Source organism: Hippopotamus amphibius, chromosome 7, assembly GCF_030028045.1.
Source record: "Hippopotamus amphibius kiboko isolate mHipAmp2 chromosome 7, mHipAmp2.hap2, whole genome shotgun sequence".
In the NCBI taxonomy this organism is placed as follows: domain Eukaryota; kingdom Metazoa; phylum Chordata; class Mammalia; order Artiodactyla; family Hippopotamidae; genus Hippopotamus; species Hippopotamus amphibius.
This window is the reverse complement of record NC_080192.1, coordinates 77,824,633-77,851,313: the sequence shown is the minus strand read 5'-3', so window position 1 is coordinate 77,851,313 and position 26,681 is coordinate 77,824,633. Positions and strand designations below refer to the sequence as shown.

Here is a 26,681-nt window from a genome sequence, read left to right as displayed (position 1 = left end):
GCCCTGGCCTTGGCGCCTTTTTCTTCCCGCCTCCTTCTGCTTCTGCTCCCACCCAGAACATGACCCACTGACTGCTCCAGCCCTCCTCCCCAGGTCAACACTCGGACCACACAGAACCTTCTCTGTCACCAGAACATGCTGTGCTTCATACCTTTGTGCTCCCTCATGTACTTTTCCTTCTGCCTGGGATGCTTTTCTGTCACTACCACCTACACTCACTTTGGCTTTCATTCCTTTAGGTCCATCCAAAATGTTAGCGTATGCATTAAGAGAGCCTCAGACAGGAGTCATCACCCATGTGCTCTTGCTCCTATAGCTTTGAAGACACACCTCTGTGACACAGCATGGCATACAGACCTCTTCCATCCTCTCCCACCCACCTTATTCTGAATACAAGTCAGTCATTCTTTCTAGAAAGCTCTGCCTAAGTACTTGCACTTCCCTAGTCATAGCACTAATATTATAACATAATCTCTCCTTATTTCTTAACCCACTGCTTGGCATATACTAGGTGCTCAATAATGTTTGTTCAGTAAAAACAAAAAAAACTGAAATAATCTGTGTGCTCATTGAGAATATTGTCTTGGGTCCTGAGCCCAAGAACTGGGCTAAGTTAAGTAACCCCATCCTTGACTTGAGCTTGTGTTCTTCAGGGGAGGATGACAGGGATGGTGGTGTGGGGATCTGGGCTGCCACTCACTTGGGCCCAAGAGAATGAATTTCCCTTTATGTTGTAATAAACCTCATATTGTTGTCTAGAGAGTGACAGAAAGTAATGCTAAATTCATAAAAATGTAACTGTGTGTGCCAAGTATATAGAATTATAACAAGTGTCACGGGAGAGTTGGAACTTTGGAAAAACACTGGGAACCAGCTCTTGCAAGAGTTGCTGTCTTGATGTCAGGGTGGACCTGGCCCTGAGGCCTTGGTGCTTTCATCAGGCCTCCTTCCTGGCCTCACTATCACCCTTCTCCCATGAACTTGGGCTCCCATTTTCTACCTCTCATTATGCAATGTCTTCCTTGAGAACCAGTGGGGAGATAGCTTTCTTTTGAGGAGGTTCCTGCCTCCCTACCTTGTGTTGGGCATTTTCCTTCTTGTGGTTCCACCTGCTCTTTGAAGCTCCCTGCTTCCAAGAGACCAATGACCAATTGGAAGAAGATGGGGTTTCTCTCACTCCTGTCCATGTGCTCCTTTTAAGAGACTGGCTCCCCTTCTCTATAAAGGATTCCCAACTCAGCAAGGAATTCTCTCTGCCAAAGGTGCGAAGGAAATTACTTGAGCTCACATGTCTCAAGGTACTGAGGACCAAGAAAAGTTCAGGGGAATTGAACTCTGAGTGCTTACTGTAAGCTAGTGATATGCTAGGAAGTTACAGGGGAGTCAATTTGGGGTTCATAAACATGAAGAAGAATGTTGTTTTAGGCAGAGCTAAGCGCCATTAAAAATGGAATAGGAAGCGCTTCGAGAGAGTGCACTACTTATCATTAGGAATGTTCATGAGTAGGCTGAACATACCAGGGCTATCATAGAGGGAATTCCTGCCTGGGGCAGGAGGTTAGCTAGAGGCAGCCTCCATGGTTTCTCCTGACTTTCAAGCTTCTACAATTTCATTATAGGGTTTTAACCTTGTAATACAGTTTATATTTCAAAATACTGTTCTTAATTAGTTGCTTTTCTAAACTCCTTCTGAAGTAAATCAGCTTCATACAGTGGTAAATTAGTTTATTGGTAGAAACAATGGCAGAGCCTGAAACATGCATTTTTTTGTGTATATGTGGCAAGGACACAAGAAAGGCTGACTCTTATTGTTCCTGCACTATTTTCCAGAATTGAGATCTTCCAGTATCCCTGTGAGGATGTAACAGTAACTTAACCAGGTTAATAAATAACATGAAAATAAACAGTTATTAATATGGAATATTAAAAAATGCTGGAGCCGGATGCATCAGTCTTCAGGCAATTGAGCATGGATTTCTTGTTACTTGCTCTTCTTACAATTGGGGTGAATCCAGAAGGCAAGATTATATTTAAGAGGGAAAATATAGACTTTACCTATGGGGGCACATAGTCTGGGACATCTGGTAGACCTCACAATATATGGCCGTGTGCAGGGAACCCTGGAGGGAACATGACTTCTTTAGGAATTAGGTGTAATAATCAAAACATGATTATAGTGGCTCAGCCAAGTACGGTCTTGTTTTGTGCCCAAAAGTCCTGAACTAGGTAGATGGTTCAAAGATGGTACGATTGTGTGAAGAAACCATCGAGGACATAGCCTCCTTTGAACTTTGGACCTGCCAACTTTAGCTTGTGAGTTTTGCCCTTAGGGTCCAAGATGGCTGCTCCACCTCAGGCCTTCAGTTGCATTCTGGAAAAATAGAAGAAAGAAGTGACCTAGGGGGGAAAATGCCTATTCCAGGAAAGCAAAACTTTTCAAGAAATTCCAGCTGACTTAAGCTTATATCTCATTGGCCTGAGCTGTGTTCCATGCCCAGTTCTTGCTGTAATAGGGACTAGAAAATATAATCATTTCAGCTGGGCTTGTTACTTCCCCAAACTTAGATGTTCTTAGTAGAGAAGAGGGCAGATAGATATTGGGTGGGCAACCAGCAGTGACTGACATAACTTGTTCATCCCAAGCTCCCAGTGAGGTACTCTGCTCTCTTTGTGTCTTCTATTTCTAGACAGGAGCAGCTCCACCATGAACTCTGTGGTTTGGAGATGCTGTTACCTGATAAGACTTTTGAAGGATCTTACACCGCTGTCCTTGGCCCATCAGTGTTTGACCATCAAGATATCATTTTTGGAAATTTCTCTGTCTCTAGGACGTGAGCCAGAATTGGTCCAGTCAGAACCTCAGTGTCCTCCAGGGGCTCTGTGGGGATCATCAGTTCCACACGTGAAATCTCCCTGGTGCCACAGAGAAAGGAGTCTGACACGCCAGTCATATCATGGCTTCCTCCCCACATTTCCCCTCAGACCTAAGCTGTGTCTCCTACAGCATGTGTAGGTCTCACTGTCTGTTAGCACCTAACTGAACCAGTTTTCTGTGCACCTGAAACTATCACAACATTGTTAATCAACTGTACTCCAAAATAAAAAGTTAAAAAAAGAAAAACACCTAACAAAACAGCAAGTGCGCCTGTTTGGGACAGAATAACACCTTGAGATTTGTTTAAGCCAAGGAGGTGGTCCTACCTTTAAACAGGAAAAGATTTATGGCTCTCCTGATGTCCTCCAGAGACTCCTGTCTGGCAGTGCTTAGGAGAGAATAACTGAAAACAGAACTCTTAACATTTTAGAACCGTCAGAGACAAAAACCGACAGAGACAAAAGTGTCCAACCCAGCCTTGGTGGCTAGATCCAATCTCTGATCTGTCATTCTTTGGTTTAGTCATCTGTAAAATAAAAACAATGGTGACATACCTTATGTGGTTTTAGGAGGAATAAACAGAGTTGATAGTTAGAACAGTACCTAGTACATCATAATGTAGAAATGTTGGCTATCATTATGATTAGTTACCTCCTATTCTCAAAGGTTCAGAGTCCTTGGGACTTCTCAGGTGGCACAGAGGTTAAAAATCCACCTGCTAATGCAGGGGACATGGGTTTGATACCTGGTCTGGGATGATACCACATGCCATGGAGCAACTAAGCCTGTGAACCACTACTACTGAGCCCGCGAGCCACAACTACTGAAGCCCACACACCTAGGGCTCATGCTCCACAACAAGAGAAGCCACTGCAGTGAGAAGCCCCCACTCGCCACAACTAGAGAAAGCTCACACACAGCAATGAAGACCCAACACAGCCAAAAACAAACAAAAAAGGTTCAGAGCCCTTGAGTCGTACGTGATGGCCAGCGTACATCTCAAAGAAGCACAGCAAAGAGCCTGGAGAATGTTAAGTTTTAAGGCAGGGTGGTTGGTTCTTGTTACCAGCAACAAGGGATCTTCTCATATCACAAATAATGGGATTATCTCCCAAGTAGGTCAGCATGGTGCGAAATACATGATCTGTGATAGGAATTACTTTTCTGATCCACTGTTATGAATCACCTATGCCTTTTCTGCCTGCTTTTTCATTTTCAACACACGTGTTTTGTTTCTTTTTTAAAATGGTGAGCTTCACACACTAGTCTTTTGTGGAAGATATATAAGGAACAACTAACACCAAAGACATATATGGATAGAATTCTTATACCAAATCAACTTTTTTTTAAAAAGGACCCTTTAATTGGACAATACTTTAATTCTCTAGACAATGTTATGGCAGTTGATCACATTTTGAAATTATCTTTCTCTTGTTTGGTACTTGAATGGCATGAAAAATTTCCCTCCGCTTCCTTACCCTCTCCCAAGGGTCATTTTCCCCGCTCTTTTCTCTGCCCTGCCTGGCCTCTGACCTGCCCAGCTCTGCTGTTTCCACAGACTTCTGAATCTAATTAATGTCTTAGTAGCTATATAAGTGAATTATGTAGGCAGGAGGATGTTGGAAACTTTGAGGAAGGTACATTCCTTAGGGAAAACATGGTTTTGTTAAAAAAAAAAAGACTGCTCATGGAGGGAATAGAATGTCAGTAAAATGTAAACCATCGGTAACATCCTTATACTCATTAAATATCTGTTGCCTGATGAGCAGATACAACCTTAGGAGTATTTCTTTCGACACCTGGGCAATAATCAGGCATTATGGAATCCGGCTGAGGGGACAGATAGACCAAATATGCAACCATTGCACATTGGCCTCAGCCACACAACTGGGGTATTGGCATCCCTCCTCCTCCCCTCCCTTTTCTAGCCAGTTTGCAACCATTCTTGGGGAGTATGTCCGTGGATGATCTCACAAATGACCCTAGCGGAACGTTCTTAAACTCTCCAGAATGTGGGCAGGCGAGGGGGAGGGGCCAGAGTGTTGAAGTTCTCCGCCAGAGGATACCGTCAGAGAGCCCAAGGCAGAGATGGTCCCTATGCCCCACGTTTCCATGGAAACATAGGAGGAGTGATGACAGCCAGCACAGCCACACCATCTGCTCAGGACCTGGTGAATGATGAAAAAAAATGGAAAAAGAAAGGCACCTCAGATCCCAGGCTAGAACTGCTCTGAGATAGCAGTGGAGAGGAAAGGCCTGAAGACTCTTGAACTCCTAGGTGGATTAAAACCCAAGCTGTCCTGGGGCTCGACATATTAGCATGTCATTTGCAAGTAGAAAGCCTAGAGGGCTGGTCCTGCAATCCCTAGATACAATTGCGAACACCCAAGAAGCCTCTGGAAGGAGAAGCAAACTGAATGCTGCCCGCAGTCTTGCTGGAACAGGAGGGAGGGTGTGGTGACAAACAGTGCTGGCGGAGGTGGAGCAGGGCTTCCATCACCTTCCAGCAGGACCACCTGCACAGCTGGCTTTTTGCCAGGCAGCTTCTTCCAGGGGAATGGTGGGATTGTAAAAGGAAAATTCCCACCTGGTCACAAAAGACCTCTGAGTTGCAGCCAGGTCTTCAGAATAAGGCCTGAATTAATAAAGCCATGTAAGGTCTCTCTTCTCTCAATTTGTATCCACAGGGAGATCTTAGCTGGATGCCACAGATTTACTTCTGGGTCTATATAGGAGGTTTCCAATTCCAGGTTGGCGGAATGTGAGTGGGGCCCTAGCTAAGTGCACTTGTACGCCTGCCCCAGACTGAATAGGATTCATTTCTTCGTCCCTTTCCTTCACAGATGTAGCCTAAACAAACAAACCTGATCTAGGAAGCCCAGCAGCCCCTCTCATTTAGCTGCCTCCCCCAGCGGCTCTCCGGAGCTGGGGGCTTTTGTTCAGCTTTCTGTAGTATTGCCTCATTTATCCCCTGAGGGAGAGAAGTCCCTCCAGCCTGAACGCCTTTACTATGCACAGAAACTACATCAGCTTCATAGGAAACACCAGTTTTTATTTTTAACTTAGGTTGTCTCTTACTCCTTTACCATAAAAAAAAAGAATCCTCCCTTGTAGTTCTGGCATTTGAATCCCGGGAAGTTCAAGGCTTTTTTTTTTTTTTTTCTTTTTGTGCTTTTTATTAAGGGTTTAAAATTTTGACAACTAGATTCAGTGCTTGTTTTGGTTGTGTACTGGAGGGGCTGGAGGATAATGGGAACATCTTCATAAACCAGATAAATAATAAAATCACCCTATAAAAGCTCTTATTGCCTGTTCTACATTTTACCTGTAAATGGTATTAATTTAAATTTCTTTCCACAACTTAGTAAAAATGGTATCTACAGTATTATTTGGGTTTCTTCAAAAGGCCTTATTCTCCAACTGAAGACACATACAAAACCTGGAAATAAAAGTATTCATATAACTTCCCCTATGTGAGAGGCCCCAAACTGAAAATATGAGCTATTCCTGAAGAAACAATGTTTATTACCCACAGGGAAATTGCTTCAAGCTCAAGTATATTCATGCATTAACAGGAGGCACTGTGTTTACATTCAAATAGAAATCTACCCAATCCTACTGGCTTTGGGGGTGAGGTCTTTTATGAGCGAACCACCGCAAGCTCTGTACCCCCGGGGTTTCTCCCTTTCCTTTTCCCGGGTCATCTGTTTATCCTCAGCCTCCACGGTAAGGGCAAATCTGTATCCTGAGCTTTGGCCCAGGATAGGAGTCCCAGTAAACACGGTTCTGTTTGTTCTTCAGCCTTCCTCGGTTGTATAAACAGATGTGGTGGGAAGGGAAGGAAAACCAGAGCCTTGTGAGGGGTGGGAGGTCTCCTTTCTGGAGAGGCTTCCCGGCCGGCCCGGCAGCAGTGAGCACAGGGACAGGACGCATGGCTTGTTGGGGGAGTGGAACTTGCAGTTCTTCCAGAGAGGGGCTGTTCCTCCAGCTCTCCTCCACCCTCCGCCCCCCATCCTTTGTTCTTTGGAACACTGTCTGGATGCCTCAGCCATCTCACTTTTGCCAGAGCAAACATTTGCAACAAGGCTGATGCTAAGGACATGTTAAGAAGACAGATTTTTTTCCCCCAGTCTCTCCAAATACACCATAGACTGGGATTTGGGAAGACAGTCTTTCACACCTGAGCTTTCTCCTGTATTCACATTCCCTTTGTTCTTCTGTAGCCTTGTTACTACCTTCAACTAATGAGGGAGGGTTTTAGGGGCTGGGAGTTGTCAGCTTGTAAAATAACAATTCCTTTCCCTCAAACTGTGTTGAGGCAAATTGCTTTCTGTCAAACTCTGCCTTAATTTACTGTTTTACCTTTGCACATTAGTTATGGATGCTAATAAAGGAAGGACAGCTTCAGAGCTGGGGGAAGAAAGGAGGGGACTGAGTGTTTTGTAATCCAATCCCAAATAGGAAAGAATTCTCCTTGGTCTTTTCTTCTCCTACATGTGTTCCAGACTTAGTTCGTTAATCCTCATTCAGAGGTCAGGGAGGTGAGGAGGGCAACTCCTAGGCTTGCCCCAGGTGGAGGGATCCTGTGACTTCTACCCAAGGGTCTAGATTTGTGGTGGCCCCAGGCAGTGGTTCTTCCTGTCTAGAATGAACAAAGGGGAGAGTACCAGAGAGGCCTCCCTATGGCAGGGACTTCGGGGTTGGCTGCAAGGGACGCGAGATTACACTGCCCTGTACTGCTCTCTCCAGGAAGTCTTTGGGATCCTGAGCCAGGCTCCCAGAGCTGTGGCCAAGAGGACAGGAGAGTCAGGGGACAAAAGAGGGGTTCTGAGTTTTGGCCAGCTGTGGAGAAAAAGGGCTATGGCCCTAATGGAGACACAGGCTTCTCAGCACTTATACAAGCAAGGGAGTAGGAAATGATCTTTAAACTCAAGGAAGCAGTAATGATAAGAACTTGATTTTTAGAAGCCACAGTGACACTCTTTCATCCTTCTAGCTGACAATACATCGCTCCCCAGACAGGACATAGGGCTGTATGTTTGCAGTCTATCCCCACAGGCCTGTGCCCCTTCCCCGAAAGAAATAAAAAAAAAGGAGGTGGGTTTCCGGGGTCCAACCAGCTGGAGGATGGCGGAGGGGGGCCCCCACTGTAGGCCAAACTGCAGGTCCCGTCAGAAGAGGTTCCGTCCCCGACCCCCTCGATTTCACTGAACTTACTGGCTCCAGATATTTTAAACGGTTTGTTTACGGCGCTGCTGCAAGCTGCACCGCCAACTCTCCCCGCGCTGGGGGGCAGCCAGGGCATCCTCCAACACCCACCCAGGTCGGCAGCCGCCCGGCCGGGTCAGGCGAGGCCCGGGTCTCCCAAGAAGTGCGTGCACCCCGGGGAGGCCGGGCGGGGCCAGGGCATTAGATGCGGCAGGCCGGGCCGGCTCCGCATCCCCGGCCTTCCGCGCCCCCGCCCGACCTTCGCCGCCGCTCGCCGGACAGCGCCGGGCGCCCCGGGGAGGCCTGGGTCGGAGGAGGGGCACGCGGGGGCCGGGGCCGGGGCGGGGGCCGGGGGGGCGGCGCGGCCTGCGAGCCGCCGGGACCCCGGGGAGCGGCGCGGGGAGCGCAGGGGCGCGCGGGGCGGGCGCGGCGCGGCTCTCACGGCGCGCGCGCGTCTCGGCCTCGCCCGCGCACACGCGCCTCCCCGAGGAGAAAGGCGGGCGGGTGCGGAGCGGCGCGGCGGCGGCGGCGGCGGCTGCAGCGGGCCGGGCCGGGCCGCCGCGAGGGCGGGAGGAGGGGCGGGCGTGGGGGGTGGGGGGGCGAGGAGGCGGCGGCGGCGGCGGCGATCTCGCCGCTCTCTGCGGAGTGTGCCTGCACGAGCCGGCGAGCGGGTGAGTGTGCCGGCCGCCGCCAGCCGCCCGGCCGGCCCGGAGGCGAGGAGGGGGGCGCCGGGAGCCCCGCGCCGGGGGCGGGCGGCGGGCGGGCGGCGGCCGCTCCGGCGCGGCCGGGATGCACCTTGAGCGGCGCCTTTCGTTGCAGCGCGCGGGCGGCCCGAGGCTCGGCGGCGGCGGCGACGGCGGCGGCGGCGGCGGCGCTGACACCTCCCACCATGGACAGCTTCGACTTAGCCCTGCTCCAGGAATGGGACCTCGAGTCGCTGTGGTGAGTCCCCGTGCCGGGCGGGCGGGCGCGAGCGGCGAGGGGCAACCGCGGCGGCCCGCGCGCCCTCACCTGGGCCGGGGGTTCGGGCGGCCGGCCGCCGTGGGGGCGGGGTGGGTCGGGGGCGCCCGCCGCGCCGGCTCCTTCCCGCCTCCCCTGGGGGGAGGCCCCGCCGCCTGCCCGTCTTCTCGCCCCCCGTTCCCGTCGCCTCCCGTTCCCGTCGTCTCCCTCCGGTGCTGCCCGCCCCAGCCCGGGGGCCGGTGATCTGGGGAGCCGGGGGCAGAGCGCAGCCGTGGAGAGAAAAGGAACCGATTTCTAGAACGTGTCACTAGTGCCGGGGGATCCACCCTTCGGCCCCCCGGCCCTTCTCACCTCCCTTCCCTCACTTCGCGTCCCCCTTCAGCTCCGAGGGCCCCCGGTTCACACCGGCGACCCCCTGGAGTTGGGGCTGCTGCGAAGTGCCCTTAGAGGATGCTCCAGCCTCCTGCCTGTCGGCGCCGGGTCTTGGCGGCCGCATCCTTTCTGTCTCTCTCACCCACTCCCACCCGAGATGGAAAGTGAACCCGAGGGCAGGGGGCGAGTGCTCGGTGCGGGAATTCCGGAGGCCCTGGCCCTGGAAGACTCATTTCCTCGAGGTTCGGAATCCCTTTGGGCCCTTTCTTCACACCTCGCCTGGCCACGGTTACACTCCTGTCCCCGCTCCAGCCCACCGGCGCCCGTGTGTCCCTTTATTCAGCGCTCACAGCTCGCAGCCTGGGGAGCGGGCGGCCGGGGGGAGCCCTCGGGGTTCTGTGGCTCGGGGTTCTAACATTGAGGAGCTGCTGTAGGTAAAGCGGCGCTGGAAGCAGTTTAATTCTAGTTGCGGGTGTGTTAAAAATCCTATTGGCTGTTTCCACATCCCTCTTATCCACTCCCCCTCCCCCCCCCCCAATCTCCTAAATGTTTTCAGCCAGTCCTATTCAGGTGGTAAAATTACTGCCTGCAAATTCCTGGAGGAACTTGTGTTATGTTTAATATTTACGGGAATGAACATCTGTGGAACAAGCATATTAACTGCATTCTGTTCTGCCTCTGGTAATCGCTTATTGTAGAGCTGAGGTTTGGTTCCCCCCCCCCCCCTTCTTCTGTAACTCAGTAAAGAGTTCACATGTGTCTAAAACTGCAAGTGGTGTGCACATGAATATGCAGCGTGCAATTTTAAAGCTAAACTGCTTTTTGATTTATAGATCATATAGATGATATGTGGATATGGGTATGTTTTCCATGCTTTAGGTTTCCAGTTCTGTCTAAAGCCAGGTGTAACTGACTAAACTGGACCCAAAGCTAGTGCATTATGCAGCAGTTTCTTATAAAAGATCCGAGGATGAGGAAGTACAGCTTGCTCTGCATAATGCTGGCGCCTATAAAATATACAAGGATGGGCCCTAATGTGATAAAACTTTTATATATTGCACTGGAAACTTCAAAGAGCCTGTGTAGAAAGAGTATGAAACATGTTATTACTCTATAAAAGTTGCTAATTACTGTGTTGTTGCTACCGGGGTTATTTCAGCCTTTCATTTACAGATACCTTTTACTCTACAGGTTTACACTTAGAAATGTTGGTTTCTGGCAGAAATTCGGTAGGTTTGCAGATAGAAACTGTGCTTTAAAAATGACTTTTGCTTTTAAAAGTCACTCTTTCAGTCAAAGGGAAGAACTTTTTGTTTTGGCAGGTTTTTAAGCTGCTTGTCTGCTTGCTGACTCAAAACTGAAGCCCCCTTATGACTTTTACGAGTGATATTTTGAAATTATCAGCCACAATCTGTGGCTTTTCCAGCACAGGCCTGAGCTCTCTTTCCCTCTGCATCTTTAGTGTCCAGCTGAGTTACCTGTAGCACAGTTACACAGTAAATGTCTGTTGAATGGGCTTGAAATTTACGTTAGCTACAGTACTTTTATTATTTTAAAAATTTAAGCAAAAAAGCATTTTTTAAAATTGTAGCATTTTTTAAAAGTTGTTGTACATGCATCAGTTTGTCTTTGGCTTATGAAACTGTGCAGGCTTTCTTGCTTACAATATAGTAGGACAGTTTGGCTTGACTGAGGGAGTGTTTCTAGTTTGAAGGTGTAGAATTTACATCTTCTAAAAACTTACAGATTTCTGATCAGTTAAAGATAAACCAAACTCCTTAAGTATGCATTTCTAACGTGGACACTTTCTCAGTCATGGATGAATTTTTTGGATGGTATTTTCTAACTCAGTTTTATGGTTGACTTTTACGTTTATACGTTTTTAAGTTTATGACTTGCTTTTAAGCTTATAGGTGACCCAAAATAACCAGCATTTGAGTACTTTCTGTGTGTCAAACATTTTCATATCCATTGTTTTCTTATTTGAATCTCATAACAGTCCCGGAAGTGGAATAGTCCCATTTTACAGACAGGGAAATGGAGGCTTTGAACTGTAAAATGACTTTACTGAGACCATAAAACAAGTGACAGCAGAATTTTTAAACTAACATTTACCAAACACTTAGCCAGACACTATTCTAAGTACGTTTCAACTCTTTTTCTGAGTACATTACATATCTTAGCTCATTTAATCCTCACAACAACCTTAGGAAATAAGCAGGTACTGTTGTTATTCCATTTTACAGATTGGGAGATTGAGGGTGGGGAATATGAGGTGACCTGCTCAAGGTCACACATCTAGAAGTGGAGAGGCCATATTCGAACCAAGAATTGATTTCAAAACTTAGTTTTCTGACTTCAAATACAGCGTGTTTTCTATAGTACTGCAGATGTATTCCCAGTTTATGAGAGCAGCTCTGAAATTAATTACAAAACAAAACCTTGATGGACTGGAAATTAAGGTTCTGCTATAATATCAAAGAAAGAAGGTCAGAACCCTTAATTATATTAATTTAAAATTAAAGATTTGAAAACAAAATACCATGATTTAGGAAATTATGTCTGATGCCCTACTTGAGTTAACTTATAAAATGTATATAAATTTAAAATAGAGACCACTAAAAACTTCTTTTAATTCCTTTTAGAAAAACACTTTTCTTTGGAAGGGGGTGGGGGAAGGTACAGATTAAGAGCAAAAGAGAATGGTATTTTAACAAACAATTTTTTATCATTGGTGGGCATCGTTCTCCAGTAAAACAAACTGCAGTTTGTTAGTTATGACTGTGGCTTTGAACCTGAGCTAGCTTAGTCTAGTGGTCACTGGAAGCATCCCCAAATGACTGTATAGACAATATGAAGAGAAAAGCTCTGTACCATTGAATTTAATCTCCTCTGCTTCCGTGCATACCCTTCCCTCTCCTACCTTGCCACCCAGAAACCCCCATACTTATTTTTCAAGGTGGAGGGGGGAGATTTTGAGCCTTAATTATCCTGATAGCTGTTTCAGCTTTTCTTTTCAGCCATGCCTTAAAAGTGGAGAAGGGTTGCCCTAATTCCCGCCTCTCATTCCACTTCCCACTTCTGGCTTGAAGAATTTGGAACAAGGTGAAGGCATTTATTTTGCACCCAGCTTCCTAGCTTCATTCAGTAGAGCCAAATCCCTGAGGAGCTGGGGATTCAGTAAGTTTACAGGGGCGGATGTCCAGAGGAGTGGAACCCCCTCTCCAACTCCTCCTCTGTCCCCTTGGCTGACTCTTCTTCCTGTTCTCCCCCAGCTTTTGGTCAGCTGCTGTTGTACGCCACGTATGCCATTCCTCAGGGCCTTTAAAATAATGACCATCCCTTTGAACAGGGTAACAGTTGCTTTCATTTATTCACTTAACAAATTTTATTGATCACCTCTTAAATGCAAGACCTCGTGCTGGTTGCCGCAGGGGATACGGAGAAGAGTAAACCACGGGTCGTGTATATTGTTGTCTAGTGGGGATGAGACACGTACACAAATGCAAAAAGAAGGTTTCAACACTGATGATTGAGAAGTGAAAAAGACCATATTTGGGACTGGGGTGGGTGGTGGAGGAGGGAAAGGGAAAAAATCAAGTTTAAAAAAAAAAAAAGGGGCTTCCGTGGAAAAGGTGGCCTTTGAACTAAGCCTTGGAAGATGAATGGGATTTTTACAGATGGTGGGGGTGGGGTATTGAGAGGACATAGCAGCATCTTGGGCAAAGAAAGAACTGGAACAAAGGCTTTCATGGTGTCTCTGAAAGATGCTTTTATGAATCATGGTGGAATTACCTATACCAAGTTTTTAAAGATGCAGAACTCTGTGATCATAAGGTGGTTTCAGTGAATGAGAAAAGCTTTCCACAGTGAACTTAGTCATACTTGTATTTAATCTCCTTTAAATATAGACACGTTAGTTACTGGGGAGAAAGTCTGTTGAAATAAAATAGTAAATATTCGGATCCCTCTCTACTACTCCCCCACCCCACCAACCCCATATCTTCACATAGCCCAGAATCCATTTACTTTTGTTCCAGTAGGCATTATACTTTATATTCTTTCAAAGTGGAACCTTTGAAGTTGTAATAAATGGTTTGTATCATACTGATCAATTTGTTCAATTCAGTAAGCATTCATAGAGCGTCAGGCCTCCCTCTAGGTTAGGTAACCGAGAGCAGTAGCTGTCAAACGTTTTATACCATGACTCACAGTAACAAGTGTGTTTAACGTTGCAACCCACCACATCATTTGTGTGCACACATGCTCAGAACTGAAACAGGCGTCATGAGATAACACTTGTCCTTATTATGGGAGATATACTTTGATATTTTCTATTCTGTTTTTTAAAAAAATTCCACACCCATGGGTTGAAACCTGTAGTTAAAGAAAAAAAGAAAAAGAAAACAAAACCTGTAGCAAATGCAAAGGAAAGAGAGCATTTGTGGGGAACTTGTAGGAGAATAAGACCTCCACATCCGTATGTGCTGTACCAAGCTGAGGGGGAGGAGGGCACATCCTATTGGAGGGGGGAAGAGACCTTTAGGGCAGAGAGGCCTGTGAAATGCATCTTGGAGAAGTGGACTTTCAGAAGGAGAAAATAAAAGGGAGGAAAGTCCATGTGGAGGGAAGGCGGTGACTGGAAATAAGGAGGGAATGAAGCGTGGAGCTTGTTGGGTGAAGATGAGGTTATTAACTGACTTAGGTGGGGATGAACTGCACTCCAGTGGGGGGAGGGGGAGCCAAGTGGCGCCACCAGCAGCTCAGTCTCCACTAGTGCCTGCTGACCCACTTGGTCCTCTTCAAATCAGTTGCCTTCTTCCAGGCCTCCTTAGGTTCCCCAGGGTAGTCAGAAAACTGCCCCGTTCCTCATCTTGACCCTCAGCCCTTTCCTCCAGCCCCAGCAAAACCAACGTTTAAGGCCTACCCCCATCCCTTTTGTCGACCCGTAGGGGTGAAAGCAGTTTGCCAGAAGGTGGACCGCAGTAGGAGAGGCGCACCTGGAGCCCATCACCTTCGCTGGGTGTGGCCTGAGCCCCGGGCCTTCTGGAGCCCATTGCTCTAGCCCCGTCGGATGTGGTGGCCATCATTGGCTGGCAGCCCCAGACCATGCCCAGAGTGTGGGAAAGGGCTTCCCCAGGTGCAGGGGTGAGAACGTTGCCAGCCAGTGGCTTCCAGGGCCAGGGCCAAGGCCAGAGGGATGCGTCCGTGAAGGGGCTGGTGGCCAGCATGGAGGAGGTGGGGAGGTGTTGATGGGAAGCACGGAAGTGCTGGGACCAGGAGCTGAGGGGTGCATCTGCTTGTGATACCGTGGGTGGTGCGTTTTGGAGAAAGCTGGCGTGGGGGGGTGGATTGGTTAATTCAGGGCTGAAGTTGAGGACTCAATCTCTCAAGCTCAGTGTCAGGATAATAGGGAGGATGTGGGATGGATGTGCAAATGGGTTTTAACCAAGTGTCTTTTGATGACGGTGAAGGTGAGTGTCGTGTGTGAGGAAATGATTCCTTCCTGTGTTCCAGAGTCTATCTTGTGAAAATGTAGGAGGGTTATAAAATGCTAAAAATCTATTTCAGGAGAATGTCCCTGTGAACCAGAATGGGTCTAATCAGTGGCACTTTAAATTTAGCAACTTGAATGAGGCCCTTTGGCATAATATTGATTAAAATAAGTCAAATTGGGAAAAAAAAGAAACCTCTGAAAATGAAATGCAAGATTTTTTTTTTCCTGTGTAAATGGAATTTTCAACCTGGAATAAGTTTGCCTGTTTAAATTTTCTTTATTTTTGGGAATAAAGCCTTGGTGGCAAAATCAAGGCCATAAAAGAGGATTGTAATATCATTTAATGGTAACATAATGTTTCCTTGTTTTGTTTCAAAGTGAAATCCATAGAACTTATTTTCAGTGTTGCCCGTTCTCTTTTGTTTGGGAATTTAATTGAGGTTTCTGAATTCAGCTGGCTCCAACCTCGTTTTCTGTTTGGCCCTGGGCAGCTCACGATCTTTCTCATTTCCTATTCTCAGTCTTGGTTTAATCACTTATAAAATGACAGCACTTATACTGGCCTACCTCATAAGGTTGTGATGTTAAGTAATAAAATTGTCAATTGCTTTGTGAATGCCAAATGCAGTTCTCTTATACCCTTTGCTTCCTTCAAAACGGCTCTTTATCATAAACAAGGAAGGATACAGAAAGGTCATGTTAGGTCAGGTCATCCATCTGGTGCAGAGTTCTGTCCCTGGCAGTGGGGCCCAAGGGCATTTTTGGTTAGTGGTTGGTAGTTTTTCTTAGTTGTACATCATAGTCGAGCAGACAAATATGTCCTTACTTATGGTTGTACTAGTAACATATGTAGATATATTAACCATTACATAATCTTTGATGTTTCACTGAGAATGTATTGAATTACCACCCATTACATCAAATGACTTCATTTGGCTCTGTGGGTCTCATTAAATTATATCAGGCTAATCATAATTCAGTTTCAATAGAAACAAAATAACACAGTTATACCAGGATGAGAGGATACCACACCATCCCAGAAACTTAATGGGTTTAGTCTATGGAAACTAACACCTGGGATGTGATAGGGGCCCGGAGTGTTTCCAAGTATTTCACTGGGTTGTCCAAGGACATAAGTAAGATCAGTGGATGTGAGGTTATCTAACAGCTGTGTGACAAGGCTGTCTCAGAGGGTAACAATGACCTGTCCCTAGAAGGCTGTAGACCTGCCAGGGACTTTGTAGAAAGAGCTTCCAGAGTAAGTGGACCAGCAGCAAGAAGTTTTCTCTCAGTCCTTCTGTCTTCAGGATTCTATGATCATTCCCATCGCGAGGGAGCAGGAATGAAAGAGAGCCGAAGTCATTAATTGTATTCACTTGTGCATTTTCCCCTCCGAAACTTCTCCACTCACATGTGGAGAAAGGCGTGGAGGGTACTTATGCTTCTTCACGTAATTTCTTCCCAGGAGGCTCTTTGTTAGCCGAGGTAAACAACAGTGACTGTAATTTGGAGAGCGCGCTAACATAGCAACTCAGTTTAGAGTTATGTGCTTAACTTAAGCTGAAATAATTTTCTTTTTTCCTTTTTTTATAGACAGGAAATTAGTCTCCAGAAATCCTCTGGAGTGCTGTAATATGAGTCTGTTAGTCTTAGTTAAATTTTACTTGTCATACCTGCACTGTTTACCTGAGTTATGAGGTGACAGACCAAATTTTCTGTCAAGGTTCATTGAAATGTTAATTAGTTACCTGGCAGTTTAGATAGAAAAAGACTTTAGTGGATCATCACTAGTTCTGGGAAATAATCTGTCTGTTTTTGTTTTCCAATTTCAAAATATATTTGTTTTTCTTTAAAAATGTATCTTGAGAGGAAGAAAAGACGGGGGGCTTAGAAAACAGTTTTGAAAACAAAGGTCCATATGCTTACCTACATCACTCAGGCCAGCGTTTCTCAAGCTTTAAAGTGCATGCAGGTAATTCAGGGATCTTGATAATATATAGATTCTGATTTAATAAGTGCAGAGTGGGGCTATCTGTCTACATTTTTAACCAGCTCCCAGGTATAACTGCTTGTCCATAGACCAAACCTTGAGTACCGAGAATTAAAAGGATAAAAATTGCTTTGAAAAGAAGCTCTTTAAAAATTCTGCATCTTCTCTTCTTTTTATTTTGAGGAGGCTCTGTATAATAACATTACAATTCCACAGTGCCAGGAGGTTACATTTAGATGCAGCATTTATTTTATTTTCGTGAGTCTTTCTAATACAATTTTGATGAGTGAGGGGGTGGTTAATTGTATCCTAGTGGGGATGTAGTGGGAAATAAACATAAAAACCTAAGTAAACAAAGTTTGTAATAAATAGGCTAATCACTTTTTATAGCTTTACAGTTCTTGTCAGCCCTTCAAAGACAGAGCCCTTCTGCATCAGGAGCCAATGCTGAGAGTAACTGGATACAGAGTCTTACAAACACTCTGAGTTTGTCAGGAATCTCACAAGAGGACTCAGACCAAATGTCACCATCCTCTTTGGGAGGGAACCAGGGCTGGGGTGGGGCAGGGAGGTGGCAGTGATGGGGGGAGGAGGGTGACTATTTGCAGAAATACTGCACTGTCCTGTGGCCATAGCTGCAAATTGCAACGTTCCCAGTGTCCTAAAAGAAATCACATCTCAGCTCCAGGTGAAACCCATGGTGGGCTCAGAGCCTCCGGTGGGGACCTTCTCTCCCAGCACTGACAGCCACCTCTCCCTCTCCCTCACCACGGAGTGCCCCAAGTCCATCAGGTGGTCAGACTTAGCTGCAGTTTCCATGTTTAATTTCCAGTCCTATTTCATTAGAAAAATAAGTGCAGATGGAACTGATTATGTGAGTAAATACAGCACAGTTGACTTTGAGTGTGCTGTGAGATTGGCAGCAAGTTTATTTGCTTTATCTTCTTAATGAGGCAGACACACACACACAACACACACACACACACACACACACACACACACACACACACACACACACACACACACACACACACACACATATTTCCATTCTCTGAAATAGGCATGGAAGACTGTGGCTGATAGGAGAAGACAGGCTTAAACAATTGTGACTGTTTCAGATTCGGAAAATAGAACTGACTTTTCAGGAATGATAGTGACTCATTTAAATCTTGCAGCCTTAGGAAACAGGTGAACCAACAGAGGAAGTGCTCGCAAGAGCTTTTAGCCTGTTGTTTGGTGCAGTATTTGGCATTTGTGCTTTTAGTGGCTGTGATTTTGCCTTCTACCTCATAATCGGTTATGTTGACTAATTGTGTTTAACCATTTCATATAATAGGCAATGTTGCATTCCATGTAACGTTTCTTTCAGATTGGAAACAGGTGAAAGGGAAATGATTGCCCTCGTTTCCCTTGCATGGAGGTAGATCAGAACTATATTGTAAGGAAAGCAGGTGTTTGGTTATTGCTTTGGTTTTTACTAGCATTATCAACTTAATGTATTTTCTCTCACGTTGGAGAAAACACTATTTATTGACTATCCATAATGGTACCAATAATGGAATAGTCAGGTGATTTGCCTATTTGCCCCCCAAAGTGGGGGAGGCTCTCAGAATTAGTGGTTTTCTCCATTGGGTCCTAAAAAGACACACCCAGGGGTTCCTTCAGAACAAAAAATAAACTGATGGTGGTCAGCTGTTTTCTGAACTTTGTTATTCATAGTTGGGGCTTGGCTAAGGAGCTAGACTGTCAGCATGGCCCGCCTTGCTGCCTCTTATACCAGCCATACTCTACGGCAGGGAGCCCACTGGTGTCATGTCTCAGAGTTGTTGGGGAGGAAAGTTCTGTTGGAGGTGGAGGACTTTACCTCAGGCTGAGAGGCAGGTGCCTCCACTGGCCGTGGACTGTGCAGTTCACTGAAATAGAGGCTCAGGATCCGGAATGGATTGGTCCCTCCACTTTCTGAAATGGTCCACTTAGCCCTTCTCCCGGTCCATGGCAGTGGTGGAAGTGAGGATTCCCTGGATGAGAGCGTATAGCTTTACAGACCCTCTGAGCAAAATCTGTAAGCTGTCTGCCATCCTGAGGAAGGAGCTGCAGCATTAGCAGGGATGGGGAAACCATACTACTTCACCTAACATCTGTATGTAACAGCCTCCTCTCTTTGGCAGAAAACCCAGTGGTTTAATATGTTACTGTGGTATACCAGTTGTACGGCTGGCTGTGTAAGTCCGAGATGGAGTCTTGCCCTGGCTCCTGTTGTCTGGGCTCATGTTGGGGCGAGGCAGGAAGGACCATGCTGTTCCTGAGCGCCCCGATCATCTGCTGCTTGTGATATTTGGAGCGCAGGACAGGTGTTGCCTGCGGGTCCTGCTGAGTCCTCCTCAAAGCACGTCCGTGTGCTGGAGGGGGCCGCTCAGCTTGAACCACGTGCGCTCTCCCGTTTGTGTTTTTTTCATTGAAGGTAGATCCTTGCCCAGAATATGGTGTGGCCTCTTCTGAGAACTAAATCTTTTAGGTGACTTTGCTTTGCAGTGTGTGTTTGTTTTTCAGGAAGTAGAGTATTAAACTTATTATTCTCAGTGATACCTGAGAAAAGCAAAAGTATATATATCTACACTTATATGCATAATTACTTATAATATTAAATATATGTAATAATTTATATATCATAATTATTTGTATATCATATACAATTATATATAATATATAAATAATAAGTATATAAACTTACCTTTCTCAGGTATCATTGAGAATAATATCTTATGGGAAAGCAGTGAATTTTACCTACCACCTAGCCCGCCCCCCCAAACCCTGCAATTTGAATTAAAACTCCAGGACTGAGTTAACAAGTTCTGAGTATGGAAATTAAATATTTATCATCGAGAAAGGGAGGAAGTATGGTATTTGTGTTTCTAATATTTAGATAGATAATTAGTTACATAAATTTCTATTCTTTACTGTTACCCCTCAGCAGGACAAAAATAACATTTTAACTCCTGAAATATTATATACAATGATATAACACACTATGGATGCCTGAAGCTGGGCTTCGTAACTCTATTTCTCTAGATTTATAGGTTTCTGGGTTGAGATGAGCAACTATTTATTACGCCAGACACAGAAGTAAATACCACATTTTTAACCCTTGGTGTCTGTGTACTTAAGCCTCGAACAGAACATAATCTCAGTATGGTTTTTACCTGCTCGAATAGGGAATCCTGTGGAGTACATAAAAGGGTACCCTGTCCATTGTGGAGTATCAGGGAATATTTCTTGGGGAAAGTGACATCCGATTAGAGTTTTAAAGGGTGAGCAGCAGTTAGGCTAGGAGTCGGTGTGTGCGTGTGGCAGGTGCAACAATGTAAGCAAAGGCAAATAGGTACAAAACAGTGTGTTGTGACAGTAGCAGTGACAAATGCAGGTAGGTTGTGTGTCTGAAGCATTCCAGGTCGGGAGCAGGAGTTTGGGGCGTGGGGGGGCCTCACATGGTTTTCCAGGGAGCTTGGACGTTTTTTCCAGTAGGTGATAGCCTGCCGTCTGAGCATGGGAAAAAAATGGTCACATTTGCATTTTATTATTATCTCTGGAAGGTGTTTGACATGGGTGAGTCTGGTGGCTGTGATGGGCCACATCTGAAAGATCAGGTCAGGCAGGGAGGATGGAGGAAAGGGGATGACCTGAGAGGTGTGTAGGGAATTACATTGGAAAACTTGCTGATTGGTTGGGGGAAGGCTAAGGGGCCAAAGATGCTTTCAGGATGTTTAGCTTGTGCAGTGAGGTAGGGAGTATAGGAGGAGGAGCAAGCAGAATTTGAAACGCCTGTGGGCCATCCAGGTAGAGTTGCCTGCCGGAAGTTTGCCGTATGGTGATGATGTTTAGGAAGAAGGCGAGGACAGGAGGACAGACATAAAGATCTGGGAGTTATCAGCATGCATCGCAATGCCATGAGATTGGACAAGGTGATCCAGGAAGAGTGAGGCAGGAATACACAGGCTGAGGAACCTGAGGGGCAGTGAGAGGGAAGGCAGCCCATGCGGGAGGTTGAAGAGATGCTCAGAGAGGTGGGAGGCAGGAGAGAGTGGGGTCCATGGTCAAGTGCTTTATTTTTTATCTTTTAAATTTATTTTATTGAAGTATAGTTGATTTACAGGGTTGTGTTAATTTCTGCCCTACAGCAAAGTGATTCAGTTATACATATATATTCTTTTCCATGTGCTTTTTCATTCTGGTTTATTACAGAATGTTGAATATAGTTCCCTGTGCTATATAGGTAGACCTCTGTATATAATAGTTTATCCAATCTGTATATAATAGTTTGTATCTGCTCATCCCGAATTCCCAGTCCATCCCTCTGCAACACCCCTCTCCATGGGCAACTGCTTTAGAGGAGTCACCCAGCGTGAGGAGGCTGAGGCGGTTTGTGGACTGGCCAGTGGGAGTGAAAGAGACGCATGCTCTCGCCCTGAAGGGGAAGGATGGGGCGAGCTCATGCAGGAAGGTCTCAGAGGAGGGCGTGTGTGTGCCAGGCCTGGGATGAGAGGAAGCATGTGAGGTGGTTACAGATATCCAAACTTAAAAAAAAAAAATCCCTATGAGGAATGGAAGTTTCAGAGAAGGGAACCATGAAGAAGAGGATAGCAGCAAATACGAGACTCGAAAATGTGAATAAGTGTTTCCTAGGTGTTTTTGAAAAATTGATGAATGAATGAAAAGTCTGCATAAGCCACGTTAGCATCAACCTGTGTCAGAGCGTATGTCTGTAATTGAATCAGTGTTTTTAAAAGTGATTTTGATTCAGAAGGAATTGGATGAGGCTACATTGTCAGGGAAAATTGGTGGACTTTTCTCATGGTGGACCCTTGAACATGGACTTTTAAAAATGTTTTCAAACACAAGACGGATAGAGTCAGGTGCCCCAGGACACTGCTCTGACATTTAATGGCAGGATCTCCTTAGAAGGGCTCTCAGCCCATTTGGCCTCAGGGTTTTTTAGTGTTTCTTATGTGTAAGGAAGTGTAGCGAGCCCTTTACATGTGCCGTATCTCATTTAATCTGCCTAACCTGTGAGGGGGGTTCTGTTATTCCCCATTTTATAGAGAAGGAAACAGAGGTACAGAGTACCTTGCCCAAAGTCCCACAGCCAGCACAGGCAGGGCAGGGGTTTTAGCCCAGCCGGTCTGGCTCCAGCATCCTTCCCTGTGGCCACCATCCTATCCAGAACTATCTCAGTATCTCTCAGTGACAGGATTATAGGGTATGGGTTCTGAGGTCCCTTGCAGTCTTAAAATATTTGCAGTTTATATGTGTGTGTGTGGGGGGGGGGTGTCCAACCGGTGCAAGGGGCACAATGTTTACTTTCACCTTTTTAATTGGGAATGAATAAGACACTGTGTCCAAGTCATTGTGTATTTCAGCCTAGTGGGATTCTAATTGAAAAGGCTTTCCTTTGCAAGGATTGTCTGCAATTCATTGTCATTTTAGGTACTGCTCTTTTTGTCAGTATTTCAAACATATAAACATTTTGTGTACTCATAAAACCACTAATTTGACAAGTTTTATGGATGAAGAAGATGGTCACAACTGTTCACCACAGCTGGTCCAATCTACCCCAACACCTAAATGTAACTTTATTAATAAAAGTAACAATGGCGTAGCAGTCAAATTAGTGCAACTGCCTTATGAAAGTGATCTGAAATTGTCGGAGGTGATTCTTTCTCATGCAGATTTCCTTGCCGTTTCTTTTTCTTTTCTACATGAGGACAAACTGTCTCCTAGATATGACTGCTTCTATACAAAGTGTTGCTTTGATGACATGGAAAGAGTGAACAGGCTTAATTTGTGTCATGAGATATTTGGGTGAAGTAACATTAATAGATTCTTGCCTTAAGGAATTGTGTGGAAAAAGGTGACAAAAATAACTTTAAATGTCTTCTTTAAAAATCCTTGAATAAGACAACTTAAATATTAAGGGGAAAAATCCGCCTGGCTGACGAAATTCCAGAACTCTGCCCTTTGATATGGGGAAGGGCAGGGGGTTTGGAGCCAGCCTGCAGTGGATTCTGACTGTACCATATGCTAGGTGTGCTACCTTAGACTAGTAACCTAACCTCTCTGTTTCCTAACCTCAGTTTCCTCATGTATAAACTGGAGGTAATAATGCCTGTGCCACTGATTTGCTATGCAGATTAAATGAGATAATATATGTAAATAGCCCAAATAGCCCGGCACATATAGTAGGGCCTCAAAAAATGGTAACTTTATTATTAATTCTTTTTTCCCTTCTCATGGTTACTTAATGTTTTGATTAGCAATTGTATTCAATGACTATCCATTTTGTGGCTGAAAAGATATTTAAAAGCATTTTTGTGAGTCAGTTTGCATCTTTTTTTTTTTCTTTTTTCTTTTTTTTTTAGCAGAGATCTTTTTTCCCCAAAGGTCTGGGCTTGTGTTTATTTAATGACTGCAGAACACAGGTATAGAAGATGGTCTGATACTTTCTTCTCTTGACAGCAAAGATTCCTTCTTGTGATTCTACAGTGCTCCTCAGTGCTAATATAATGAGTCCTGTGCATTGTAGCTGCTAAGGATTACCTGTTTTTAAAGTTTATTATATGTATTTTAATTAAAATAGAAAACAATTAAAACCAGAACTTCAAAATTGCTGATGCAATTACATTGTTGTTCAGTTTAGGTGGACTTAAGAGCAATGAGTTTTGATAGCCCAGATGGCAAGATTTCAATTCATTCTTTTCCATCAGTACCAAGCAGATCATTGTATTATTTCAGATGGATGACTGTACTTTGACCTCATATCTCTACTCTGGTCCATAGCCATATGCTTGCTTCTCTGTCTTTGGACATAGCATGACCCCAGATTCTCCAATGGGGTGACAGCTCCTTGTGGTCTTGGTAACCCTAAGTCATGTAGTCATCGTTTCTATAGACTTCAGATTTGACTGCTTTCTGTTCTTTTGATTTCCTGTGTCATCTCTGCATTAATTGCTGATACAGAACATAGGACAGTTTTGCATCAAATTGCTTGATTCTGGCAAACCTTGAGATGAGTAATTACATATTTCTTTCATACCTATATGTGAAATCAACTCCTTTAGGGGTTGTTCATGTCATCTGTTAGGTTTGTCTACTTATAGATAAGTTAAAATGGCGAGGTGGGTTAAACATTATGGTTGCAGTTTGTATCAGCCAGCTTTCGTCAGGTGATGCTGTAGTAACAAACACCCCCCAGATCTCAGTGGCTTGCAGTTGCAAAGTGTAGTTGTGCATGTTACATGGCAGTTGAAGGTCAGCTGTGCTCTAGTGTCTTTTTCGTTCTCAGACCCAGGCTGACAGAGTGTGCCATTTTGAAATATGCCATCTTGGTGGAGGGGACCAAAGAGCTTTTGCTAGATGTGGCATATGTCATATGGCTCCCATTTATTAGCTTAATAAGTCATAAGGTCAAGTCTGAAATCAGTTGGGAGGGAAACTATCCTTTTTTTCCAAAGCAGTTCTGCAAGTCTTGTGCCAACCAGCAGGGATGTGTATCCTCTTAAAGGGAGGGCAATGAGAAATTAGAAACAATGATACAGTCTACTGTGTAGTTATAAATATATATATATATGTATATTTAATGTTTTTAGGTTAAAGAAAAATAGCAAGATTCAAAAACAGTGCTTATAAAACTTTCTGGTAGCATATTCTTTAAAATATAATATAGTATAGAAGAGTTCTGTCTTTTGGCCTGTGATTTTCTTTTTACTGGAATTTATCACCTCTTTTGAATTTTCACTGCAAGAAGAGTCTTGGGGAAATGTTTTCTTCCAAAGGACCAGCACTTCTGTGTTACAGGCTTACAACATTAGAGAAATTTTTAAAAGTATGTGTTTACTTAATATTTCATCTATAAATAATTTGCCTTCACCATGTAGAAAAGAATACTGTTATTCAATTATTATGTCCTGATTCTTAAATTAATAACTTAACTTTGCTTGCCACTAATTAGGATCAAATTGTAAACGAGGAACAAAATCCATATATACATTGGAAGGGAATCAAGCAATAAACTACCTGCTTTACAGAAAAGAAAATTCTCATTAATGTTTTCTTTAACTGAAGCTTTATGTATAACTTGAGCCTGGCTTTGATAGTTGAAAAAAATTTAAGCAACAAAAGAAGATGCGTGCACCTGCAAATACTCGTACACAGGGAACAAAAATTAACCATTGATGTGAATTAATGAATGTGTGTTCATTGAGGTCGTAGGGTAGAGGGTATGAAAGGAATTTCCTGGAACTTAGCAGGACCTCTCAGAGCTTAGTCTTATTCCGACCCCACTTTATTCCTCACAGATTTTAGAGTAGGTAGGGTCTGTATTCAGGTCTTCAGAAAAGAACTAAATGTAATGCTTTTCTGAAACATAGGACAATTTTCCTTTCTGTGTGTGTTTGGGTTATGTTACCTAAGGCTCATGTTCAATATTATTGGAATAAGATACCCCTTCTCTGTTAATTCTAATGAAATTGAAGAAAGGAAGAGTCCACAACAATATTGTGAAGTGTTTAATGGTGTTTAAAATCTCTGGGAGACTGGGCCAAAGTGAAAATATAAACTTAAGTGAAAATGTAGTCATTTGTTTGAGCATCAAGATGCAATATTTTGAACTGATTACAACTGCTATATAGTACTTTGAAGAAGACCCGTTAGAAGAGAATTAAAACTTGAGCAAATTAGTGTTCTTTAATGGACCTAGCAGAAGATCTTTTGTTACCTCAAAATCTTTTTCTAATTCTCATCACTTAACCTTCTTGGCTAAATGAGCAAAAGTATCTTTCTCTTCACATTTTGTAGAACTGTGTATATACCAGGAAACATTTCTCTCAACATAAAGATCTAAAATAAATTCTGAATTTTATGTCTGCATCTCAGGTAAAGATTAGTGAAAATAAAAGAGCAGCCATTTTCATTGCTAGTGATTATTGATGGAAATATGGATCACTGATATTTTTATTTTTTGTATATTGATCTTTTCCCTGCAACCTTGCTGAATGTATTCATTAGTACTAATAGCTGGGTAGTGGGGGTGTGTGTGTGTGTGGGTGTGTGTGTGTGTGTATGTATTCCTTAGGATTTTATATATGCGAGATCAACTCATCTGCAAATACAGAAGTTTTTCTTTTTCCTTTCCAATCTGGATGCGTTTTATTTCTTTCTCTTGTTTGATTGGTCTTTTGGAACCCCCTTACAGTGATGAACAACAGTGGTGAGAGTGGATATCCTTGACTTGGGAAAGCTTTCAGTCATATACTGTTAAGTATGATATTGTCTGTGGGTTTTCATAGATGCCTTTTATCAGGTTGAGAAAATTCCTTTCCATTTCTAGTTTCTTGAATAATTAGTATTGTGAAAGGGTACTTGATTTTGTTGAAGGCTTTTTCTGCATCTGTTGAGCCGATCATGTGAATTTTGTACTTTATTCTGTTAATGTGATTTGTTAAATTGACTGGTTTCTGTATGGTGAACCAACCTTGCATTCCCAGAAAATCTCACTTGGTTATGGTGTATAATTCTTTTGTACATTGCTGGATTCATTTTGCTAGTATTTTGTTGAATGATTTAAAAAAAAAAAACAACCAGACATTTTCTCAGTTTCTTCCTTATTAGAAGCTCATGAATACTGGAAAGAAAAACGAAGGTACGTATATGGAAGCTTCATTTCCGCTTATACTCTTAATGTCTGTCCTTTAGGTAATAATCAAATTTCAAAATAGGCCTGAGTACTC

General features: G+C 44.3%; 1 protein-coding gene across 2 annotated transcripts in view; it reads left to right on the top strand.

Annotated features, from left to right (window-relative positions):
* AFF3 (ALF transcription elongation factor 3) overlaps positions 1–26,681 on the top strand; it is a 556,683-nt gene that overhangs the window by 31,378 nt on the left and 498,624 nt on the right. The window contains exons 1-2 of one of the 2 annotated variants that reach the window (XM_057741063.1): positions 8,686–8,754; positions 8,903–9,025. The exons of the other annotated variant lie outside the window; for it this stretch is intronic. Of the exons in view, the coding sequence (XP_057597046.1) occupies positions 8,973–9,025 (53 nt within the window). The 5' untranslated portion in view covers positions 8,686–8,754; positions 8,903–8,972. Of the gene's footprint in view, positions 1–8,685; positions 8,755–8,902; positions 9,026–26,681 lie in introns of those variants that run through there. 2 annotated transcript variants of the gene reach the window in all.